Source organism: Stenella coeruleoalba, assembly GCF_951394435.1.
Source record: "Stenella coeruleoalba genome assembly, chromosome: X".
Classification (NCBI taxonomy): Eukaryota; Metazoa; Chordata; class Mammalia; order Artiodactyla; family Delphinidae; genus Stenella; species Stenella coeruleoalba.
The window spans coordinates 1,068,354-1,093,154 of record NC_137152.1 but is presented as its reverse complement, the minus strand read 5'-3'; the positions used below and the strand labels follow the sequence as shown (position 1 = coordinate 1,093,154).

The 24,801-nt window shown below is 47.7% G+C and overlaps 1 protein-coding gene across 4 annotated transcripts in view; it reads right to left on the bottom strand.

Annotated features, from left to right (window-relative positions):
- The window catches only part of DHRSX (dehydrogenase/reductase X-linked), a 154,939-nt gene that overhangs the window by 30,584 nt on the left and 99,554 nt on the right, over positions 1–24,801 (bottom strand). For all 4 annotated transcript variants that reach the window (XM_079909798.1, XM_079909795.1, XM_079909797.1 and 1 more), the window contains exons 2-3: positions 21,503–21,604; positions 4,338–4,545 (exon numbers count right to left, since the gene is read on the bottom strand). In XM_079909798.1, coding sequence (XP_079765924.1) covers positions 4,338–4,545; positions 21,503–21,575 — 281 coding nt within the window. In that variant the 5' untranslated portion in view covers positions 21,576–21,604. The remainder of the gene's footprint in view (positions 1–4,337; positions 4,546–21,502; positions 21,605–24,801) is intronic.

The window sequence follows — 24,801 nt, the reverse complement described above, 5'->3', positions numbered from 1 at the left end:
GGGGTAATATAGCGGGAGGGAAGTAAGAGATATGAACTATTATGTATAAAATAAGCTCCAAGGGGACTTCCCTGGCAGTCCAGTGGTTAAGACTCTGTGCTTCAGCTGCAGGGGGTGTGGGTTCAATTCCTGGTCAGAGAAGCAGGATCCCACAAGCCACATGGTGTGGCCAGAAAAAAAGAATTTAAAAAATAAAAAAATAAAATAAGCTACAAGGATATACTGTACAGCACAGGGAATATAGCCAATATTTTACAATAACTGTAAAGGGAATAGAACCTTAAATTGTGACTCACTCTGTTGTACACCTGCAACTTATATAAATTATATAATATCTGTGGCAATTTTTAAAAAAAGATGCAACAGGGCTTCCCTGGTGGCGCAGTGGTTGAGAATCTGCCTGCTAATGCAGGGGACACGGGTTCGAGCCCTGGTCTGGGAAGATCCCACATGCCGTGGAGCAACTAGGCCCGTGAGCCACAACTACTGAGCCTGCGCGTCTGGAGCCTGTGCTCCACAACAAGAGAGGCCGCGACAGTGAGAGGCCTGCGCGTCGCGACGAAGAGTGGCCCCCGCTTGCCACAACTAGAGAAAGCCCTCGCACAGAAATGAAGACTCAACACAGCCAAAAATAAATAAGTAAATAAATAATTTTTAAAAAAAAGATGCAACAGAGCTCTGTGCACAGTTGATACCTTTAAAGAAAAGTCAGTCTCTCCCTCTCACATATACGTAAATTATAACTATACATATAATTATAATTGCATAATTACATAAATATTGCAGATATATTTTATATCATTTACATATTATATATAATTAACTATTATAGATATACAAGTATTAAATAAATTCAATATAATTTTTTTATTTAAATAGTATATAGCTTTTTCACCTTCTTCCCACTAAATATAACTTTTTTTTTTTTTTTAACCAAGCTGTCCACTACATCACGAGTCTTGTTCACTGACTACAATTTTCCCGAGATTCCGCCCATCTCTTCCACTGGAATTTCTTCTGTAGGAGGAGGGACTGAGTGCGGCCGGGCAGAGGGGACAAGCCCTCTCGTGTGTAACAACCCACCGGGGTTTGGAACACTTCACGCTTTTACAAGTGATTTATGCTTGACAAGAACGCTCCTTACCCAAGCCAGCAAATCAATCTTGGCAATTAACCGTCATCACCAGCGGTGTCTACATCAGGTGCGAGCCAAGAATTCACTTTTTTTTTTTTACCCGGAAAGGCAGCATGTTTTTAACCCAAGTGGTTCTCAAATGTCAGCATGCATTAAGAGCCCCTCAGAGGGCGTGTTAAACTTCCCAATGCCTGGCCGCACACCCTGAGTTTGGCTTGTTTTGTTTTGAACACGGTTTTAACGTTTTAACAGTCTATTGTCAAGCCTTTAAAATAGAACAAGCGTGAGTTGGGCTCTTTCCGTTTTTTTAAAGGTAATTTTCTGTATGTTTATTATAGAATGAAAAGGCTGTATGTGGCCTGGTCTCAAGTGACATATACACTATGAGGTATATATAAGATTTACCTGGAGGGAGCAGGTTGCTAGGAAATACCCTTTCATTGTCTTTTTAAACAATTTTGACGGCAGTACAGTTGCTTTACAACGTTGTGTTAGTTTCTGCTGTACAGCCAAGTGAATCAGCTGTACGTATACCTATGTCCCCTCTTTTTTGGATTTCCTTCCCATTCAGGTCACCTCAGAGCAGTGAGCAGAGTTCCCTGTGCTATACGGCAGGTTCTCCTTAGTTATCTATTTTATACATAGTAAGATTTACAGTATTGTGGTAGTTTCAGGTGTACGACAAAGCGATTCAGTTATATATATGTGTATACATGTGTGTGTGTATACGTACATATATTTCGTCAGATTGTTTTCCCACCCTCAGAGTTTTGATTTCACAAGTGGTGGCTGTGTGGTCTGAGCGTCTACCTGTATCATCCATCACTTCTCAGGTGATACAGATGCTGTTGCTCTGGGGACCCCACCTTGAAAACCACGGTCCTAAACGGTCTCATCCCCTTTGGATAACCATTTAGGGAAAACAATGATAACAACGAGATGCCTTTGATGTGATTCGACATAGGAAAACGTAAACAAATACAGGAGGGCAGTTATCACCGCTTCCTGACACACGCACTCCTGCGGGCCGTGAGATTACTTCTCTGCAAATGTCAGAGTTTCTTGCAATGCCATAAAAGGCTTCATTTTAGAAAAAGGAAGCTACGCGGCACACGTCTGCGTTCTCTTGCATATTTCTACACCCGTATTCAAAGGAGAAAAAGACGACGATATTCCTGAAAGAAGCGCCCCACCCCGTACACGGGTCCCCTTGTCACGATGCTGGGTTTGTTTTTTTTTTTTTTTCAGTACACGGGCCTCTCACTGTTGCAGCCTCTCCCGTTGCGGAGCACAGGCTCCGGACGCGCAGGCTCAGCGGCCATGGCTCACGGGCCCAGCCGCTCCGCGGCATGTGGGATCTTCCCGGACCGGGGCACGAACCCATGTCCCCTGCATCGGCAGGCGGACTCTCAACCACTGCGCCACCAGGGAAGCCCACGATGCTGTTTTTTACGAGCCGTGTGCAGTCATGCCCCCATCAGATGCAGGAAACACTTGGCGATCCTATACCCTCTGCAGACCCTGAGCCTGGACCCATGCGGATGACAGAACCACTCTGTCCAAAGACGCCCCTTTGAGGGACGACTGGACCCCAGGAGTTAAAACACAGGGTGTTGAGTCCAGGGGGAGAAGCAGCCGCATTGCTGTGTGAGTGCTTGAGGCGACATTAGACTCTCTAGAGGCTCAGGGGCCTTTTCATTCTCTTCCTTGCTATGCACGCCCTGTGCAGAAAGCACCGGGTTGGCTCAAGGGCTACGCACACCTACGTGCTAAGAAATAAACGGGGACAACTCAGAAACGGCAGCGAACGAAGTCAGCCCGTTAACTCCATCAGGACCCCAGAGCGCCCGTGACACCCATCCTGGCCCGGCTCAGAGGCCACGGGGCTGGTCCTCCACGAGACCCACACACCCTGAAGGTCTCCTTCAGCCCCAGCACAGGTGACCCACAAACTGGGGGCTGAAAGCGACAGGACTTCATCCTCCCCCAGTCCTGGAGACCAGACGTCTGAGACAAATAGCATAGGACAGCACTTATATGTGGAATCTAAAATATGACACACAGGAACTTATCTACCAAACAGAAACAGACTCACAGACGCAGAGAACAGACCTGTGGTCGCCAATGGGGAGGGGGAGGGGGAGGGGAGCGGAGGGATGGGCTGAGACTCTGGGATTAGCAGGTGCAAACAGTTACATTTAGGATGGATAAACAACAAGGTCCTACTGTGGAGCACAGGGAACTCTACTCAATATCCTGGGATAAACCATCATGGAAAAGAATGCAGGAAAAAACGTATATATGTGTATAACGGAATCACTCTGCTGTACACCAGAAATGAACACAACATTGTAAATCAACTATACTTCCATTAAATAAGTTTTCTTAAATATATGCTTCTCAATTTCCTCAAGTGTAAAATGACGATAATAATAGGATTTACCTCAAAGCATAAATATAAATAGACTGATATGGATGTGTGAGTGCCAGTTAGCAAACAATTGTTAATACGGGCAGACCTCACTTTACTGCGCCTCACCGATACTGCGCTTCACCGATACTGCGCTTCACCGATACTGCGCCTCACCGACACTGCATTTTTTTTACACACTGAAGGTCTGGGGCTGCCCCGCGTTGAGTAAGTCTACTGACGCCATTTTTCCAACATCATTTGCTCGCTTTGTGTCTCCGTGTCACATTTTGGTCATTCTCGCAGTATTGTAAACTTTTCCGTTATTACTCTATTTGTTACAGCGTCTCTGATCAGGGAGCTTGGATGTTACTACTGCAAAAAGATCATGACTACCTGTAGGCTCAGAGGATGGTTAGCATTTTTTAGCAATGAGGTATTTTTTAATGAAGGTGTGTACACTGTTTCTATAGCCACGATGCTATTGCACACTTACTAGACTACAGTGTAGCGTAAGCATCACTTTTAGATGAACTCGGAGCAAAAAAATTCGTGTGACTCGCTTTACTGCAATATTTGCTCCACTGCTGTGGTCTGGAAGCAAACCCGCAGCATCTCCCAGGTCTGCCTGTGTTAGTCAACACAGCTTTCACCTCGAGACAGGTTGATTTACAAACGTTTGGGGGTGTGAACCGCCATCCCCTGGGACAAGCACCCTGCCCAGTGCGTCGTGGTGACGGGTCACCCTGACCGTCCTGGCAGCACTCGAGACCCCTGGCGACTGGCACCCACCTGCTCTGAAGGTCGTCCAAGTTCAGTTCCCCGACGTAGTGTGTGGCTGAGGACACGGTCACCACCCTCGCGCTGCAGCCGGGGGCACCCGACTCCCGCAGGGTGTCCAGGAGGAGGTTGGTCAGCAGGAAGTGCCCCAGGTAGTTCACACCAAAGTGCTCCTCAAAGCCGTCCTCGGTGGTCCCCTGCGGCACCATCATTACACCAGCTGCGGACACAGGAGGGTTCACGGACAGTGAGATGGGAAGAAATGGGATGAGGATGGCAGGAGATGGGAGGAGGCGGGATGGGATGAGGTGGGGGGAGGTGGGATGGGAAGAGATGGGATGGGATAAGGTGGGATGGAAAGAGATGGGATAGGATGAAGTGGGATGAGATGAAGTAGGATGGGATGAGATGGGATGGAATGAGGTGGGATGGGAGATGACATGGTTTGGATAACATGGGATGAGATGGGATGGAATGAGGTGGGATGGGAGATGAGATGGTTTGGATAACATGGGATGAGATGGGATGGGAGGAGATGAGGTGGGATGAGGTGAGATGAGGATGGAAGGAGATGAGATGAGGCTGGATGGGATGGGGTGGGATGAGGTGGGACGGGGATGGGATGGAATGGGAGGAGATGAGGTGGGATGAGGTGAGATGGGATGAAGATGGAGGAGATGAGATGAGGCTGGATGGGATGGGGTGGGATGAGGTGGGACGAGGATGGGGTGGGATGGGAAGAGGTAGGAGAGGATGGTGGCGCTGCCCCCCAGGTGGATGGGGCACCTGCCCAGCGCCAGGAGGGTGGCTCTGGTCCTGGCTGCTGCCCCACCTTCCTGCCTCAGTTTCCTGCTCTGTACACGGTGGGGAAGATGCCAAAAGACCAACAAGACCCCTTCCTGCTCTCAAACTCTGCCCTTCAACGGCCCGAGCTTGTAAATGATGAGAAAACAGCAGGACCCCCCAGAAAGTGAGACAGTCCTGAGTCACCCAACAGTGTCCCCCGGGCAGATCCCTGTTCTGGATGGGAACAGCCATCCGCAGATGCCAGGGGCCTGGTCTGAGGCGGGGGCAGCACGGCTGGGACACCAGGGGGTGACGCTATCCTATGGTCCACAAGCAGGTGGACAGACCCCTGACCCCCAAACTCACGTTGCCACGGCAGCCCCTCACTCAGGTGAACCCCAGAAGTGAATTCATCCCTCAGGCGCCCTTTGGGGAACGTCCCCACTGCAGGCCCCAGCCGGCCCGCCAGCCATTGGTCCATAAACACATTTGTGAAGCATGTCCTGAAGCTCTGTGCGTTCTACCCGACAGTTTGGGACACCCAAGCCTGCCCTCCGGTGGGGGGCAAAGGTCACCTAAATCCCTGTCCCTAAGTCCCTCCTACAGAGGCCAGGACATGGGTGATGGGCAGAACACATGCCTGGCCCATATGGTTCCATCTCCTAGAGCGGCCAGCAGGCTTGCACGTGTGTTTGTCTATGTGTGTGTCTAGGTGTGTGTGCGTGCTGCCTGCCTGTGTGTGTGCATTTTATTTGTGCATGGAATCCTGCATGTATTCGTATGCTTATTCTAGATGCATTTGTATATGTCCATGTATACATGCGTATCGTGTATATGTTCATATGTATTTGCACACATGTGCACTGCACACATTTATACACATACGTGTTTATGCGTGTGTGTTTGCATGCACATGTGTTTACAAATGCCTATCAACTATACATGCGTTTTCTTTTGCATATATGTTGTATGCATGCCTATGAATTTGCATTGCAGATGCATGTATATGTACTTGCATGAGTGCCTGCATTTGCATAACATGCATATGCATGTACATGTGTGCATATTTGTAAGTATATGAGCAGTTATTTGCCTATGTGTAAGTGTTCACAGTCAACTATGCATTTGCACCTGTGTTTATGTGTAATGCATGCATACATGTATTCCAGTTGTATATTCGTCCACATAGGCTTTTGTATTTACATATATATTTGCATTTTCAAGTTGTTTTGCATATACGCATAATTTTGTGCACATACGCATATATATTTTTGCATGTGTATATACATGTGTTTGTACTTGCGTGTGTATACACTTCTCTGGGTATATGCATTTACATATGTGTATATGTTTGTTTGCATTGATATGTTTGTTTACATGGATGTATACACATATATTTGTATCTGCATATGTATATGTACATTTGTATGTGCCTGTGTATGCAATTTTATATGTACATTTGTATGTAGCTGTATATACATTTCTATATGTAATTCTCTGTATATGCATTTGTATATGTTTGTTGATGTGTATTTCTATATGTATTTTGTATTTGTATATGTGTGTATATATATAAATATATATTTCTATGTGCCTGTGTATGCATTTCTATATGTAATTCTCCACATATGCATTTGTATATGTGTTTGTTGATGTGCGTGTATTTTATATGGATGTGTATTTCTATATGTATTTTGTATGTGTGTATATATATAAATATGTATTTCTATGTGCCTGTGTATGCATTTCTACATGTCATTCTCCACATATGCATTTGTATATGTGTATGTGTTTGTTGATGTGCGTGTATTTTATATGGATGTGTATTTCTACGTGTATATATTTTGTATTTGTATAATGTACATACATTTGCATTTGCAGGTATATGCAATTCTGTATGTAATTCTCTGAACATGCATTTGTATATGTGTGTGTTGATGTGTATTTTATATGGATGTGTATTTCTATATGTATATTTTTGTATTTGTATATGTGTGTGTATATATATATTTGTATGTGCCTGTGTATGCATTTCTACATGTCATTCTCCAAATACACATTCATGTCTGAGTAACTGTACGTGTGGACAGTTTTCCCAGCTGCACTGCAAGGCCCCTCCCGGGCCACACAGGCCACACTGCACGTCCCTCCACACTCAGGTCCCGGGTAGGTTTCACGACCCCGTACATCCCCACTGCAGGTTCTGAGGTTCCTGAGGCAGAAAACATCTGATTCAGGCTCTGGCTTTCACAGAGCCAGCCAAGTGCTCTCGGTGTTGCAAGGTGGTAATATTAAAAAAACAGAGCTGTAGGGAGGCTGCAGGCTGACGGCAGCTTCCACAGACAAGGATGGAAGAGGAACCGTGACGGAAGATGGGGCTCCAGACGCAGACACGAGAAGACGGGGAGTTCAGGTGTGTGGTGTCTCACCTCACGCGCACCCTGGCCACACCTGCCTCTCCCCTCCACACCCAGCTCTCCCCAGAAACCTCCGGGCTGTGGAAAGTTTATCCCCTGCGCTGATGACTGTCAAACACCATGACTGTGGCACAGCATGGACGGAGGCCACAGACACGAGAAAAACGAGCTATACGTGTCTTAGGCACTCAGCGGAGTGGTGTTCAAATATACCTACAGCCACTAAAATTCGATGAACAAAACAGATTGGGAGTTTGGGACTGACAGGTTCACACAGCTACATTTAAAATAAAATGCCTTTCCATTAAAACAACATAAAGAAGAAGTCAAGTGGCTTGGCAAAGTTCACACAGCCAGGAAATCATAGAATTAAAACTAAAAATCCTTTTTTTTTTAGGTCAAAGGATGATTTTATTTTTAACTTTTATATTGGGGTACAGTTGATTAACAATGTTGTGTTGGTTTCAGGTGTACAGCAAAGTGATTCAGTGACACACATATGTGTATCTATTCTTTTTCAAATTCTTTTCCCATTCAGGTTACTACAGAACTAAAATCCATTATTTTAACTCTAAACCCTACGATTCTCTTTTTCCCCAGGACCATTATGTAACCAAAAATAGGTTTTCTCAGCTACAGACCTATACGCTCCAGCATGTCTGGTCTCTAAACTTGTGTCGTTCTGAGATGAGACACTTTGTTACGATTTTCACAGTCAAATGAATTTGTTAAGATTACATGATATTAGGCTCAAAAATATTCTAAAATGTTGTCTTGTAGTCAATAAAAAGTAAGGTATAAAAAAAAAATGTTTCTGGACTTCCCTGGAGGTCCAGCAGTAAAGAATCCACCTTCCGGGCTTCCCTGGTGGCACAGAGAGTCCGCCTGCCGATGCAGGGGACACGGGTTCGTGCCCCGGTCCGGGAAGATCCCACATGCCACGGAGCGGCTGCGCCCGTGAGCCATGGCCGCTGAGCCTGCGCGTCCAGAGCCTGTGCTCTGCAACGGGAGAGGCCACAGCAGTGAGAGGCCCACGTACCGCAAAAAAAAAAAAAAAAAAAAAAAAAAAAGAATCCACCTTCCGACGCAGGGGACGTGGGTTCAATCCCTGGTTGGGCAACTAAGATCCCACATGCCACGCGGCACGGCCAAAATAAATGAAAACATTTTTTTAATTTGAAAAATGTTTCTGAAGAGCATGCCAGGGTGCCGTTCAGAAGTCACCCAGAAGAAACACAGGCTTTTGGGTTGTCACGTGGACATAAGGTCTGGCATTTAGAGAAAACGCACGCACTTCCCTGGTGATGTGTTTCCTTGATCGCCCAAGTTAGTGGGACGAAGCTGGACCAGTGAGCTCTGTCAGTGCCGGCAGCCCTCAGCGCAGGACAGACCCGTGCATCCAGGGCACCTGGCCGATGTGAGGCTGGTTGAAAGGGACAGCGTCCTCCAAGCAGCCGGACAGCCAGCCTGCACATGCGTCTGACACCCGTTTCCTCGGGAGACGAGTCTGTGTCGCATTCCTCAAATCCTGGCAGCCTCATGCACTTTGCTGTCATGAGTCGAACGCAGTGGCAGTGACAATGTCGTACAACGTCCAAGGGCATATGCTCAGAAAGACCCCGGAGCTTCCGGTTTTCAGAACTCTGTCTCTCTGGGCACAGCCAGCTTCACTAGAGAAGGCTGGCAGTTCTGAGATCACTATTTTGGTGAGGAGACCGCACGTGGGGATCTGGTCGACCAGCTCAGCTGAGGCCAGGCGACGGGCAGGACCCGTTTCCCGCCACAGGAGAAAGCCACCCTGGACGTCTGGCCCTGGCTGACCCGTCAGACAACGGCGACCCAGGTGCCACCCCACGGGAGGACCAGAGTGACGACTGCCCAAAATGCAGGCACAAGGGTTATTTTAACAGCAGCACTGCTGACGACAGCCAAGACCCGGGAGCCACCTAAGTGCCCAAAGACAGAGGAGTGGATGAAGATGTGGTGCATGTATACCATGGAATATTACTCAGCCAGGAAAAAGAACGAACTAATGCCGTTCGCAGCAACGTGGATGGACCTAGAGATCATTATACTTCGTGAAATAAGCCAGACAAATACTATAGGATATCACTTATATGTGGAATCTGAAAAATACAACCAACTAGTGAATATAACAGAAAAGAAGCCGACTCACAGGTACAGAGAACAAACACGTGGTTCCCAGAGAGGAGAGGAAAGGGGGGAGGGGCAGGATAGGGGGAGGGGAGTAAAGAGGAACAAGCTATTATGCATAAAATAAATAAGCTAGAAGGACACATGTACAGCACGGGGAACACAGCCAATATTTTATAATACCTACAAATGGAGTATAATGTTTAAAAGTTGGGAATCGCTATATTGTCTACCTGTACCTTATATAATATTGCACATCCACTGTACTTCAATAAATATAAATAAAAAATAAAAAAGGAGACGGTTATTTTGAGCCACTAGGATGGGGGAGTGGTCTGTGCACGCTGAAACGGTCAAGTCCAGGCTAGAGAGCTCCACCTCCTGGGACAAACTGGCAGCCACTAGACATGCCCTTCCAAGGTCAAAATCCATTGGAAAATGCCCCACATCACGGAGCAGGGGCATTTGAAGGGGATATGGGGTCAGCAGGAATTATGGCCTGAATCTGGGGGTGTTAACCCGCAGCGACTTCCCGGCTTCCACCTGGTGAGTTGAGGGTAACATTATATAATAAAAGGAAGCTGGTGGTGGTTGTTACTTCCTTATGATGGTCTTTGATTCCTTGGACGTTGACAGCAGAGAAAACAGCCAGGAGGCTCGGGTCAGCCAGACATTGGAACAGCTGCACCGACTCTGGATGTCACCCCGCTGGGGCAGAACAGCCGGACTCATCCGTGTTCATGTTCGCTGGGGCACCCGTGGTCCGGTTCGTGGTGACCTGAGCTGAAGGGCAACCCCTCCCCGATCTCCTTCAGGCTGTACCTATTCCATCCGCCCCACTCCGTGTTACGTATTTCCTAACGAGAATGTACAAGACAGGACATGTGCAGCAATGACGCAGCCCTGGGGACCTGCCAACACGGATCGTCATTGCATACAAGCTCTGCTGACAGATTCTAGCAGAAACTCACTGACCCCGAGCAACAGTGAGGATGCTCCGGGCACAGCACGAGTTCAAGGTGAGCTGGGAAATCATCACAGTCATCTGAGCAAGGTCTGGGCGGAAATAGCATCGTTGGGGAAAACATATTTTTAAAGCAACAGCAAGGACATCGCTGCCATGCACACAGCTGCCCACCCACCGTGTTCCAGAAGCGTCTAGCCCATCCTGGGGTTCATCGAAGCTGTGTGAGGGCTACAGCCCCACGGAGGCTGGACCCCCAAAAAACTCCCGGGGTCCCTGCCCACGACTAAGCCCACAATAAAGTGAGATGCTGAGAATAATCACGCCGGTTTCTTTTTTTTTTTTTCAAGGTGGACCATTTTCTTAAAAAGTCTTTTATTGAATCTGTAACGATATGACTCCTGTTTTATGTTTTGGTTTTTTAGCCACAAGGCCTGTGGGATCTTAGTTCCCTGACCAGGGATGGAACCCACATCCCCTGGATTGGAAGGCGGAGTCTTAACCACTGGACCACCTGGGAAGTCCCTGGTTTCCATTTTTTAAGCAAGATGTCCTAGACAGCTCCCTGGGTAGCAGATCTAACTGCAACAATACTGACTGAACGTCTGGCGGGTGCTGAGGGAGAGATTTTAAAGGTTCGCCCACGTCGCTGCACTTGTATTTTTTAAATGGATAAAGGGACGATGTCATGTCAGGGCTTCACATGGTCATCCTCGTTAGTGACCCTCCGTGAAAACAGCAGCCTCTGCGAACTGACACACAGGAAAAGAAGTCGTAAAAAATATCTGCTAGGGACTGCCCTGGAGGTCCAGTGGTTGGGACTCCATGCTTCCACTGCAGGGGGCACGGGTTCGATCCCTGGTCTGGGCACTAAAATCCCACAAAGCTGCACAGTGCACCCCCAAAAACATCTGCTCGTTGGTGGATGGATTTGACTGGTGAGTGGACACACGTCTGTGGCCTGGAATATCTCAGCGTCGCAGGTGGCTTCTACACTTTGTACTTGTGTTTTTTTTAATTTTTCGGCTGTGCCACACAGCTTGTGGGATCTTAGCTCCCCGACCAGGTATCGAACCCGAACCCTGGCAGTGAAAGCACGGAGTTTTAACCAGTGCACTGCCAGGAAATTCCCCCACTGTTTTTACTTCTATAGATAATTTTTTCCTTGCACAGAAAAGCCAAGCCACTCGTCTGTAGGGTGTTTCCAATCCAAAGAAAACGTATACGTTTTGTATCCAAGAAACGATAACGTGTACTGTTTGCACTTGCCTGCTGGGATGTGGGCAGACTCTCTGCACAGTTTTCGTGCTTTTCTAATGGATACTGGTCTGTGATGCTTGTTCGTGGAGATGTATCAAATGTCTTCTTTGCCTGTATATTTCCATGCTTAGGTATTTCTAACGTTTATTTTTTTCCCTGTCTACTTCCACACATAGCGACGCACCGTGAAAAGTAAATGGCGTGAATGATATGTATATTATTATTCAAAATAAAGTCTTTCACTTAAAAATAAACCATGTGTTATTCCTTATAGAGAGGGGAAAAAAATAGATGTGTCCCAATCAGGAGAGGATGAGAGAGAGTTATTTGCTTTATGGGGGAAAAGAGAGGGGCAGGGAATGAGAGAGAGAAAGAGAGAGAGAAAGACAGACAAAGAGAGAGAGAGACAGAGAGAGATAAAGACACACAGAGAGAGAGAGAGAGAGAGAGAGAGAGAGAGGGAGAGGGAGAGAGGGAGAGAGGGAGAGAGGGAGAGAGGGAGAGAGGGAGAGAGGGAGAGAGGGAGAGAGGGAGAGAGACAGAGAGACAGAGAGACAGAGAGACAGGGAGAGAGGGAGAGAGGGAGAGAGGGAGAGAGGGAGAGAGGGAGAGAGAGGGGGAGAGAGGGGGGGAGAGGGGGGGAGAGGGGGAGAGGGGGAGAGAGAGGGGGAGAGGGGGAGAGAGAGGGGGAGAGGGGGAGAGAGAGGGGGAGAGAGGGAGAGAGAGGGGGAGAGAGGGGGAGAGAGGGAGAGAGAGGGAGAGAGAGGGAGAGAGAGGGAGAGACAGAGAGACAGAGAGAGAAGGGTATATTCTAGCTGGTGCCCAATGGCTACATGAAGGTTTAAGTCCAGAACACGAGGAACATCTTAGAAAACTCTTGCAGACAACCCACCATCAGTCCAGGGCTGACCACGAAACCCACCTCCAGAGCTGGGGTCTGCCGCAACTTTGGAATCCAGAGACTATACCATCAGTGGAACTAAAAATGCAAAAGTAAAGACGTCTGGAAGCAGGCAACCAAGGCAGTCAACAGAGGAATGCAAAAATGTTCAGAAAGAAGGATAGAAGATTCTGCAAAGGGATGAGGATTCTGAATCCACCTACAGAACGCGACCAGGAAAGGAGGTGTCCATGTGTCTCAGGGAAAATCTATAGCTGGAGGGAAGCCTGTGATCTGAGGCAGGACTGGGAGTGGCCATGAACCCAGGTGTTTGTCAGCCCAGCAGGACCCGGGTGCTGGGGTTCAGTGCTTAGGGGTACTGAACATGGTCACATCCTGGGCCAGTGAAAATGTCGAGCTTCAAAGAGCACGAGTGTGTCCCAAATCATGCTTAAGCCAATGGAGAAAACACTGACTAGAGCATCATGTGGACAGGTCCACAGGTCACCCTCGTACTGTGTTTCCAATACTGTCATCGCCCTGTCACCACAGAGGACAGAGCACCCCACGCCCCATGGCCACGGCAGAGAATCCACCACTTACTGAGGATGTTTCCCCAACGAGCAACTATTCGCACTAGAAATACCCCCTGGGGACCCGCTATAAGCACAGCCAGGACACCTGGGGCCAGGGGATCGGAAACGCCCAGCTCTGTTAAGAGCTCCTGTGTTGCACTGTTTCCAAAAAGACATCAAAGTAAGGCAGCAGGAGCGTGCATCCTCTCGGGGAGGGTGCATCAAAAACAGAATCTCCCTCCCACCCAGAAAACCCTTCTGAAAAGGAGACAATTTTATCATTGACTCACTGTGAAAGCAGAGGACAATCAAAGAAATTGCAAAGACGGGAGGACATGTCACCCTCTTATACAGCAAAGTGGCTGAAACCCATCCCATTCACAGTCTGAGGATAAAACTGCTCCACCATCAAAAAGTCTATATATAATAGACGCTGGAGAGGGCGTGGAGAAAAGTCTATATATAATAGACGCTGGAGAGGGCGTGGAGAAAAGGGAGCCTCCTACACTGTCGGTGGGAATGTCAGTTGGTGCAGCCACTATGGAGAACAGGATGGAGGTTCCTTAGAAAACTAAAAATAGAGCTACCAGAGCTACCAGCTCCAGCAATCACACTCCTGGGCATATATCTGGACAAAACTCTGGTTCGAAAAGACACACGCACCCCAATGTTCACAGCAGTGCTGTTTACAATAGCTAAGACATGGAAGCCACCTAAGTGTCCCTCAAGAGAGGAACAGATAAACAAGATGTGGTACGTAGATACAATGGAATATTACTGAGCCATAAAAAAAAAGAATGACATAACACCATTTGCAGCAAGATGGCTGGACCTAGAGATGATCATACTGAGTGAAGTAAGTCAGACGGAGAAAGACAAATATCATATGATATCACGTCTATGTGGAATCTAGAAAAACAGCAGAGATGAACTTATGTGCAAAGCAGATACAGACACACAGATGTAGAGAAGAAACTTATAGTTACCAAGGGGGGAAGGCGGGGGATGCATTGAGAGATTGGGATCGACACGTACACACTGCTACATTTAAAACGCATAACCAACGAGGACCTACTGGAGAGCACAGGGAACTCTACTTACTGCTCTATAATGGCCTATACGGGAAAAGAATCTAAGAAAGGGTGCGTACGTGTATCACTGATGCCCTTTGCTGGACACATGAAACTAACACAACATTGTAAATCAACTGTACTCCAATAAAAATTTTAAAAAAAAGAGGTCCTGAATTAAATGCTGGATGCATTTGGGTAATTAGAAAACCACTGCATCTTTGGACCCACTTCCTGGATGCTCAGCAAGGGCTTTGGAAGAAGGAGGCCCTTGAACAGGCACACGGGATGGGCAGCCTCCTGTACTCCTGTGGCACTTATGGAAGCCGGGTCCATCACGCCCAACAGCCCTGTGAGCTCCACCACCAGCAGAGGAGCGTCCAAGTGTCTTCTGCTCCCAAAGGCAGGAGGAGCACCCCGGAAAGCACAACACAGCGGGAAACGGTTCCCTCGGGGAGACACAAACCCCGGGAGAGAAACAGAAGGCACTGACGGTGGTCCACACATATTCACATCCAACCCTCCAAGGATAAAGGCACCCACGGTGCGTCACCAGTCTCCCAAGAGACACATCCGTCGCCTCTTTCTCGGAGGAAACGCCGAGCACATAAATAAGGAAAGTATTCGGGCATCTGCACCCCTCCCCCGAGAACTGGGCTCCGACTCCTTGCTTTCTTGACCCCCCTGCCGGTGCCAAGGCCATGGCGGCCACTGCTGGGAAGACTGGCTCTAAGTGTACCTGGTCCCTGGTTCTCCATGCTGACTTAGGATACGAATTCACGAATGAATGAAGAACTATACCGAAAACTGGGCTCCTACGTACCTGGCCGGGCAAGCATCTTTGTGATTCAGGGTTACCACCGACATATTGATTTGGAGGGAAAAACATAATTTTTAGTAATTCTTGATCTTGAGAAATATATCCACGCGCGTTACGGGGACAACTCCTACAAGGCTAAAACTGAAGTCCTGAGGGCTGGTGACAAATCTACCAGGGATGGGAAACGAGATAAATTCGTACGGATGTGAATAAGTGATAAATACTGACCAGCTCGGCAGGACGCAATCATGCTTGGGTTGGATAAATCCTCAGCTTCTCTCCCGAGTTCCCCACAGCCAGAGAGAGGCGGTCTGGTTCTATTTATGTCATGCTAGCGAGGGCAGAAATATTCCGCGTCTGAAACACCAACGTTTGCAAAATCCTGATCGCTCTCTTCAGGAATAAAATTTAGAAATGCAAAGCACGGAGTCTAGCTAGACGTGGCCCTTGGACGTCTTCTCTGTGGGACACAGCTGGGGCTGTTTTCCATGAGAGTTGATGGGTGAACAGGAGTTTGTCCTATTAACCCAACTCCTCTGAACCCATCACCTTGGGGCGGGGGTGGGGTGGGGGGGTCGGTAGTTAATATCCCAGAGGAGGGTCCCAGGCATATCGTTTTCAGAAACTCGGCAGACCCTCCTGGACACCAACAGTACCATCAACAGGGCTCCCCTCTGAGAAGTCCTGTACTTGGGAAGCCCATTGGCACCTGCTGACTCAGAATCTCCCCAATATCGGTCCCTTCAGAACTGTCGTTTGAACACAGCAAAGATAGACCCTCGTGTACAAACCAAGCCACGAGATGAATGAGAAAATCCTTCGCTTCCCCCACATCAGCTAAGTCTGCCCCGAGCCCCGGGCACACTGGGCTGGTAATGAATCCATTCTCAGTCTGGACCGGACCCTCCTGGCTAACCCCTGGCCCGAGAGGCATTTATCCCTGGAGCCGTCCACCCATCCTGGGTACCGAGGGGGATGCCCCTTCCTAAGTCCAGGGGGTGCCGACACCTCTGTGGTCCCGTGGCATCTCCGAGAGACACAGAGGCTCTGCCAAGGAGGGATCCCCTTTTTGAGGGACCCGACAGCCTTCCTGCCCAGCACCGTGGGGAGCGGGCATCCATCATGGGCACCAGTAGAACCTCCGCCCCAGGGCACATCGTTCCTGGAAGTTGCTGTCTGAACCCACAGAGGCTGTTACTTCCAAGTCCTACAGAACCGGGCTCCTCCCTACAGGGACCCAGGTGGCGGGGGCGGGGGGGTTCCGAGAAGCACCGTCCTAAGTCTGCAGAAGAAACCGCCCCAGAGGCAAGAATGTGCCCAACCCGGCCAACAGTTTGAAAGATAAAGGGCACCACACGACAGGAGCAAACACCACATGTGATTTCAGCCAATCGTCCTGTAGTAACTGGACTCCCATTTCCGACTCTGGGAAATGGCGGTTCGGAGGAGTCCGGGCTGGGAAATTCCATGCGTGGCGTTTAATTTAATCACACCTAATGACGCCGTCTTCTCTTCACACGACCCTGTGTCACACTGTAAGAGGCATTTTCTAGGGTCAGGCATTTCACAGAATAAGTCTTTGTTTAACGTTTGTCTCCTTGGCTAGAGAATGATTTGCATGAGGTCAAGGGCTCTTGTTTATGGCTGTATGGTTCCTGCGTGTGAATCACCGAGACGATGGGTGTGGTGGGCAGAATAATGTTCCCCAAAATGTTGTTTTAATCTGTGGAACCTGTGACTATGCCACCTGACCTGGCAAAAGGGAGTCTGCAGATATGATTACATTAATGACCTTGACCTGGGGCACTGACCCTGGGTGAGCCCAGTGTAATTTCACAGTCCTTTATAGCAGGGAGGCAGGGGGTCAGACTCAGAGAAGGAGGTGTGAGGACAGAAGCAGAGGTTGGAGGGAGAGGGCGATGTGAAGGTGCTGTGGTGCTCGCTTCGAAGATGCAGGAAGGGGCCATGAGCTAAGGAATCTGGACAACAAAGCTGGGAACAGTAAGGAAATGCATTTTCCCAAGAGCCAGTGTCCTTTAGGGGCTCAGGAATCCCACACCGGTTCTGTCGCCTTGAGGTGCCTCTGGGGCACTGACCAAAAACAAGAGGTGCTGAGCTCAGCGGAAAGATCTGCATGAAGGAGTTAAATCTGGGCTGAAGGTCAGCCAACGTGCAGATCAGATTCTCTGCAGAAAGAAGAGAGAGGGTGTGAAAAGAGGGTCCAGTGGCAAGCCTCCCAGGTCCAAATGCAACTCTGTCCTGGTTTCCAGAGAAACGTTATCTGCCTGAGAGCCATGCATGCGGGGTTTAAAATCTGCAGAGAAAAGGAACACGGGACCATCGTAGGATGACTGGAGTCATCTCAAAACTCAAGGGCGCTACCGATAAATGCTGGAGACGGTGTGGAGAGAAGGGAACACTCCTACACTGTTGGTGAGAACGGAAGCTGGTGCAGCCACTATGGAGAACAGTATGGAGGGTCCTTAAAAAATTAAAATTGAGCTACCATATGCTCCAACAATCCCACTCCTGGGCATATATCCAGAGAAAACCATAATGTGAAAATATCCATGCACCCCAATGTTCATAGCAGCACTATTTACAGTAGCCAAGACATGGAAGCAACCTAAGTGTCCATGGACAGATGAATGGATAAAGAAGATGTGGTACATATATATATATATATATATGTATATATAATGGAATATTACTCAGCCATAAAAAAGAATGAAATAATGCCATTTGCAGCAACATGGGTGGACCTGGAGATTATCACACTAAGTGAACTAAGTCAGACAGAGAAAGACAAATATCATATGATAGCGCTTATATGTGGAATCTAAAAAATTATACAAATGGTTATTTATAAAACAGACTCCCAGACATAGAGAACAAACTTATGGCTACCAAAGGAAAAAGGGTCAGGGGGAGGGATAAATTAGGAGTTTGGGATTAACAGATACACACTACTATATATAAAATAAATAAACAACAAGGACCTACTGTAGAGCACAGGGAACTATATTCACCATCTTGTAATAACCTATAATGGAAAAGAATCTGAAATAGCACATATATATGTGTATGTGTGTGTGTGTGTGTGTGTGTGTGTGTATCACTGAGTCACTTTGCTGTACACCTGAAACACAACATTGTAAATTAACTACACTTCAAGTAAAAAAAAAAGAGCAAAACAGTCAACAGAGCATTGTATATAAACTAAATAAAATTACTTAAAGTGCTTTCCCTTTAAAAAACAACAACAAATTGGGCTTCCCTGGTGGCGCAGTGGTTGGGAGTCCACCTGCCAATGCAGGGGACACGGGTTCGAGCCCTGGTCCAGGAAGATCCCACATGTCGCGGAGCAACTAAGCCCGTGCACCACAACTACTGAGCCTGTGCTCCAGAGCCCACGAGCCACAATTACTGAGCCCGTGAACCACAACTACTGAAGCCTGCGCACCTAGAGCCCGTGCTCCGCAGCAAGAGAAGCCACAATGAGAAGCCCGTGCACCGCAATGAAGACCCGACGCAGCAAAAAATAAACAAATAATATGAATAAATTTATTTTTTAAAAAACCCCAGCAACTTAAGGGCGAGGGTGAATTATGGAGAACACGTTGATATGTCCTGCCTACGGTATTCTCCCCAGAGAGCTCTCTCCACTGCAGCAAATATTTCTCACTAAAATTCTGTTGACCCAAAGCGGAGATCTGTTGGAGAAAGGCATCAGATTTGGGATACATCATTTTCCCTACTTCCTGGCAGATGGAAGGCTGTACTGAAACTGCAGAAAAGACCCTCAGCGGATATTCAGTTCTGTTGTGCCTGTGTCTATAAGATCTCAGGAATCCTGCACGATGGCAGCATACGGGGCACGCGCTGCCGTTACCGATTCCTGCGGGTGTTAAATGTAATGTGGAAAGAAGGTGTGTGGCTCCACACGTCTCCACGGCCCCTCCCTGTAACCCACCTGGACACGTGGCCATCTATAATGTTTTCTTTCTAATCAAGGAGGACACAGACACCCACCAAAGGAACCCCACCCCAGGGCTGAGGATCCCAGGTGGCCATGGCCTTGGAAAGCATTTATCTCTGCAAAGAGGTCTAAGGCATAATCATTTTGGCGAACTCGAAAGATATCAACCAAGCGTACATTAAATTCATTCTGAACCTTCCCAGAAGAACTGCCAGCAATAACGACACGCAGAGTACTTTCCCGGGCTAAGTAGAGGGAAATGGTATTAGCTGTAGGTGTTTCATAGGTACCCACACATCAGGAATAAAGACACAGACCTACTAGAGAATGGACTTGAGGATACAGGGAGGGGGAAGGGTGAGCTGTGACAAAGCGAGAGAGAGGCATGGACATATACACACTACCAAACGTAAGGTAGATAGCTAGTGGGAAGCAGCCGCATAGCACAGGGAGATCAGCTCGGTGCTTTGTGACCGCCTGGAGGGGTGGGAAAGGGAGGGTGGGAGGGAGGGAGACGCAAGAGGGAGGAGATATGGGAACATATGTATGTGTATAACTGATTCACTTTGTTATAAAGCAGAAACTAACACACCATTGTAAAGCAATTATACTCCAATAAAGATGTAAAAAAAAAAAAAAGCCACAGATGCATACGTGTAGCTTTGGAGACACAGTTTATATCCCATGCATTTCCCTTAAGTGGGAATTTCTAATTAAACAAGTGGATTGAACACGGTATCTCTATCTGACCTTGACCCTGACCGCCAACCCCATTAGTATTACGGGAGAAAGATAGAATACGCAAGACAAAGAGAAAGGTGAGGAAATGACAACAAGCAGATCTCGGGAGCCAGAATCAGATGGACAGTGTCACAGCCTCAGGAGGAGGAACGACGCTCCCTCGCCTTGAGATGTGTCCCCGGCATTACGCGTAGGGTCCCTCAGAAAAAGGGGCACCAGCAAAAGGGAGTTCGGAGAAGGGATTAGCGAAAGGATGTTTAGATGCGAAAATGACCCTGGATTATCCACGGGAGGCTCCGTATAACCACGAGGGTCCTAGTTTTCTCTGCCATCCAAAATACGCATAATTTGGGACTTCCCTGGCCGTCCAGTGGTTAGGACTCAGCGCTTTCACTGCCGTGGCCCTGGGTTCAATCCCTGGTTGGAGAGCTAAGATCCCACAAGCCACGGGGCGCAACCAAAATAAATAAATGAACCCATAAAATTGCTTAAAAACACTGGAAAAGAGTAAATCTTAGAAACAGAATAAAAGTCATTAAAAAAACCCAAAATACAAATAATTTGACAAATGTTCTATCTATCTGGGAAAAAAGTATAGTGGCTGTAACTCACTGTTTACGTCTATTCCTTCTATTGTATTAATTAATTAATTTAATTATCTTTGGCCACGCTGTGTGGCAGGCGGGATCTTAGTTCCCCAACCAGGGATTGAACCCGTGCCCCCTGCATTGGGAGCACAGAGCGTTCATCACTGGACCGCCAGGGACGTCTCTACTGGATCAATTTAACTATTTACCTCCTTTATATACTGGATTCTCCACATCTGAAAGCAGTGTGTTAAATTCTACCAGCAAAAATGTTTTCCAGGAGGCTTACAGTAGTTTTCGTTCTCTATATTTATTGTTTGGAGATGTTAAACACTGTGTTTCTCTGTGGAGAGTTTGGACGAACTTTTATGAAACAAGTTGACTGTAGCAGCGGGAGAGAGAAAGAGGCAGGGAAAAGGGCAGGAAAGTGAGAAAGCAGACGTGTTTCCAACGCTCTTAAGAGCTCAGTGCGGCTGACAACAGGGCTCTGGGTGGTCTGCGGTCAGGGGGCGGGTGGAAGGCAGGGGGAGGGGAGACGTGGACTCCACATGTACGTTTGAAGAGTGCTGGCTGTAAGGATGATGTCAAGAGACAGTTGGGCGTGATGGTCTGGAGCCCAGATAATGACTGTCATGGAAACACGCTGAGGCTTTAATAACATAACCCTTGTGACAACACCCAGCCCTTTGCGTGTCCCTCATACATCTTAGCCCAAGTGGACCTGTCCAAGTTATCAAATCCACAGGACACATCATCACACTTTACACCGTTTCAAAGCAACATCCTAAAATTGATTATTCTGAGGACGAAAGCCAAACGCATCAGTGGAACCAAACAGGGGCAATAATTGCAACATATATTTCCTTGGGAAGCCCGCTTTCCCAAGGGACCGCTAGAGCGCCTGTCTGTGTCTGAATTAACCTCTGGATTTCACCAGAACTCACCGTTATTGACCAGTACGTGCAGTGGGATTTTCTTCATCTTGAACCTCTGGACGAACTGCTGAATGGACCTCATGGACGCCAGGTCACAATACAGAAATTCCACTGGAGAAAAAGACAAAAACGCGTGGTTATCCTCCAATTTACCACAGATGCTAAGACGATTTCTAAAGAGGTTAACTTCTATCCCTCCTGGGAAGTAACACCGATTAGAGAAAAGAGGAAGGTCCATTGTGGCCAACATACGCTAAGAAGACCCTCTGTGAGTTACGTCCTTGACGATGCCCTCTTTTTGAGTGCGGGTGGGACTGTGTCCTCTTATACGGCAAAGATCCTGGGATGTCACCCCTATGACTGTATTTCATTACATAATATTCCCTCTTGCAAGCAGACTAGAGGAAGAGAGATTCTCCTGCTGTTCTGCAAGAAATAAGTTGCCTCGTTGGGAGAGGGCCATGGGGCAAGACCCTCAGGGCAGCTCCTGGGAGCTGAGAACAGCTCCCACTCAAGAGCCAGCAGGACAGTCAGAACCTCAGACCTACAACCTTAAGGGACTGAGTTCATCCAACAACCACGTGAGCTCAGAAGACGATCCTGCGGTCCAGAGGGGAACTTAGGCCAGACAACCCTTCTGAGTGGAAGGCAGTTTTCTGGGTCATTCTGCAGCACTGTTGTCCTTACACTGTCGCAGCTGGCTCTGCTGAAGGATCGCGTTGGGTCTCCCCAGGCCCAGCTCTTGGTAAGAGGCTCACAGGGATATCTGTGGTCCCAGGACCCAGGAACAGAGGGGAGTACGGTTTCCATATCCTAAGGACCAGCACCTACTGTGCCACACATCTCAGGGGGGAGACATGCCTGCAGGATTTTGCTGGTTTGTGGTTTCTGTAGGAAGTTTTAAATATAATTACACCTGAGAGCCAGCAAAAGTACTAGCTTGGGAAGGAACATATTTTGCAACACATCTTAGTGTTCACTCAGAAGAGACATTTTAAGATAATCTTGAGCACAGAGAATGGAACCTCTGTGGGCCAAGTCACACAGCCACTGAGGACAAGCGAGTGTAGATATTTATTAAAGTATTTTCCCTAAAAATTTATAGTGGGAGTCGGGGTGGGCGTGCTCCTGGATCAGGGTTACTCAGCGTGGCCTATGGACGGGCACCATCCTGTGATCTGTTGGCTACTAGGCTGCCAGAGGACACGGTCAGAAATCGAGGATGCGTTTAGAAATTAAAAAAAAAAAATCCACAGTCATTTTATGTTTGCTGAATCCAGTCATTAAAAAAAAAAAAGCAACACTGGGCACTACCGTTTTGCATGTCTCTTACATGTATTTTTTCTCGTAATTCCTGTCTATTCTGTCTCCAATGGCATCAGGCTGTGACAGACTGGGGACAAGGGAGCTTTGCCACAGGGCGTGTGAAAGTTCTGCTCTAGAACACGGTGCCACCTGGACAGGCATTCCTGACCCACTGTTCTAACGTTCACCTGAAACGCTCCCAGGAATGTAAAAAAAAAAAAAAAAAAAAGAGGAAAACTCCCACTACTGCTAATACTCGAACCCATGGTAAAAGGCTGGGTGGACCCACACACTCAGCTTCCGGAAACAGAGCACTGTAACTGGATCTTTGAAATGTCAGAAGATGAATTTTCCCTGCTCCTTGGGGGAAAAGGGTCAGAAATGACCAGAAACATGAGGACTGATGTTCCAGGCTGAGAGCGCTGCTTTGTGAAGGAGCTACTGGGCTTTGCTTCTTTTCTGCTCGTTCTTGTCATGAGCGCCCACTTTCTACATCCTTTGAGGAGCTGCCCCCCACCCCTCACCTCTCCAGCAGCATCACTGGCAGGATGATGGGGTGACACTGCACAGGGAATGTGAGCCCTCCAATCCAGCCCTACCGCTGAGAGGACCAGACTGTTCCCTGCGGACCAGGAGGCTTTAAGCGCTCCATCCCTGAGAAAAGAAACGCCCAAGACAAGCTGCAAACTGTGAGGTCTGCCCCCCGTCGAGCCGAAGCACCAGGATTGATCACTGACGGGATATGGGGACTCATGCACGCTAGGGGCTCACCTAAAACCCAAGTAGGGGCTGCATCCCCCCAACAGCGCACACGGTGAGAGGGGACGGGGTAACTGACACAGCAGGGCTCCTGGCAGGGAGAAGGAGACACAAGTGACATCTTTCATTGTACCTGGGATGCCATCACGAACACCTTCACTTCTATCTGGATAATGAGAGAAATGAAGGTTGCGATGTTTTGAGAAGGGTCAAGATACCCGTAGGAAATAAGAAACAGAACGTCTGCCATGCAGAGGACTGGAACATAGGAGGTATACCAGTTGTCCGGGTAGCAAAGCAGGAAACCCAGGAAGCAGGTAGGGGTGCAGTTGGAAAGAGTAAGCGTGAACCCCAAGGGGGCTGGTCAGGATGCAAAACCAAGATGGTAGCCTCATATGGGAAGACCACACTCAGCGTTCTCCTGGATATTTCATTATAGAGCTTTTTAAAGCAGGGATTGAAAATTAAAAGGCTAAAAAGGAGAAATCAAGCAGGGCTGGCCCTACTGACATAAGGTGGGGAGGATTCAGGACTAAAGTATCAATGGGGCAACGTGCATCGTTATCTGTGGGTCCAACGCCCAGTCAATTTGAAGTCACGATCGTCACGTGCCGTGTTCTCAGAACAACACAATATCGCAGTCTGTGTCTCAGGAACCCTTGGGAATGCGGGGAGAAGGGCACAGAACCAAAATGGTTATGGGAGAAATGAGTGTACGTCTTTGAGCATCTGACAGATCGACAGACCAAAAAAAAAAGAAAAAAAGACAGAAACAAAGACCCAGAGAAGACTGTGGATAATATATTTGACAAGGTTGAAAATGCAAATTTACAAACAGGGACGACTCTATCGTAGGAAGAAAATTTTAAAATGATAGGTGTGTGCTTCTAACGATATTAATAATATGCTAGATTTACAAGTCAAATATGAACATCTCAAGGAAATGAATGCTTTTCTGAGAAAAATGCTGATTGTTACGACCTAATCAAGGAAATTAGGACTGATCAGAGCAACGAATATGGGAGAAAGAGAAAAATTAATGAAAGAATGACATCCAGAAACGGCGGGGACGGTGTCCATGGTAGTTTAGCAAATTTTGTCTGACTTTCAAAAAATAGATAATCCCACCTCTATTGACTGATTTAGAACACGTGGGCGGGGGGAAAAGCCTGAGTTGATTCTTTTTATGAAGTGTGCCTTGTTCTGATACAAAAATCTGCAAAGAAATAGCACCAGAAGGAGAG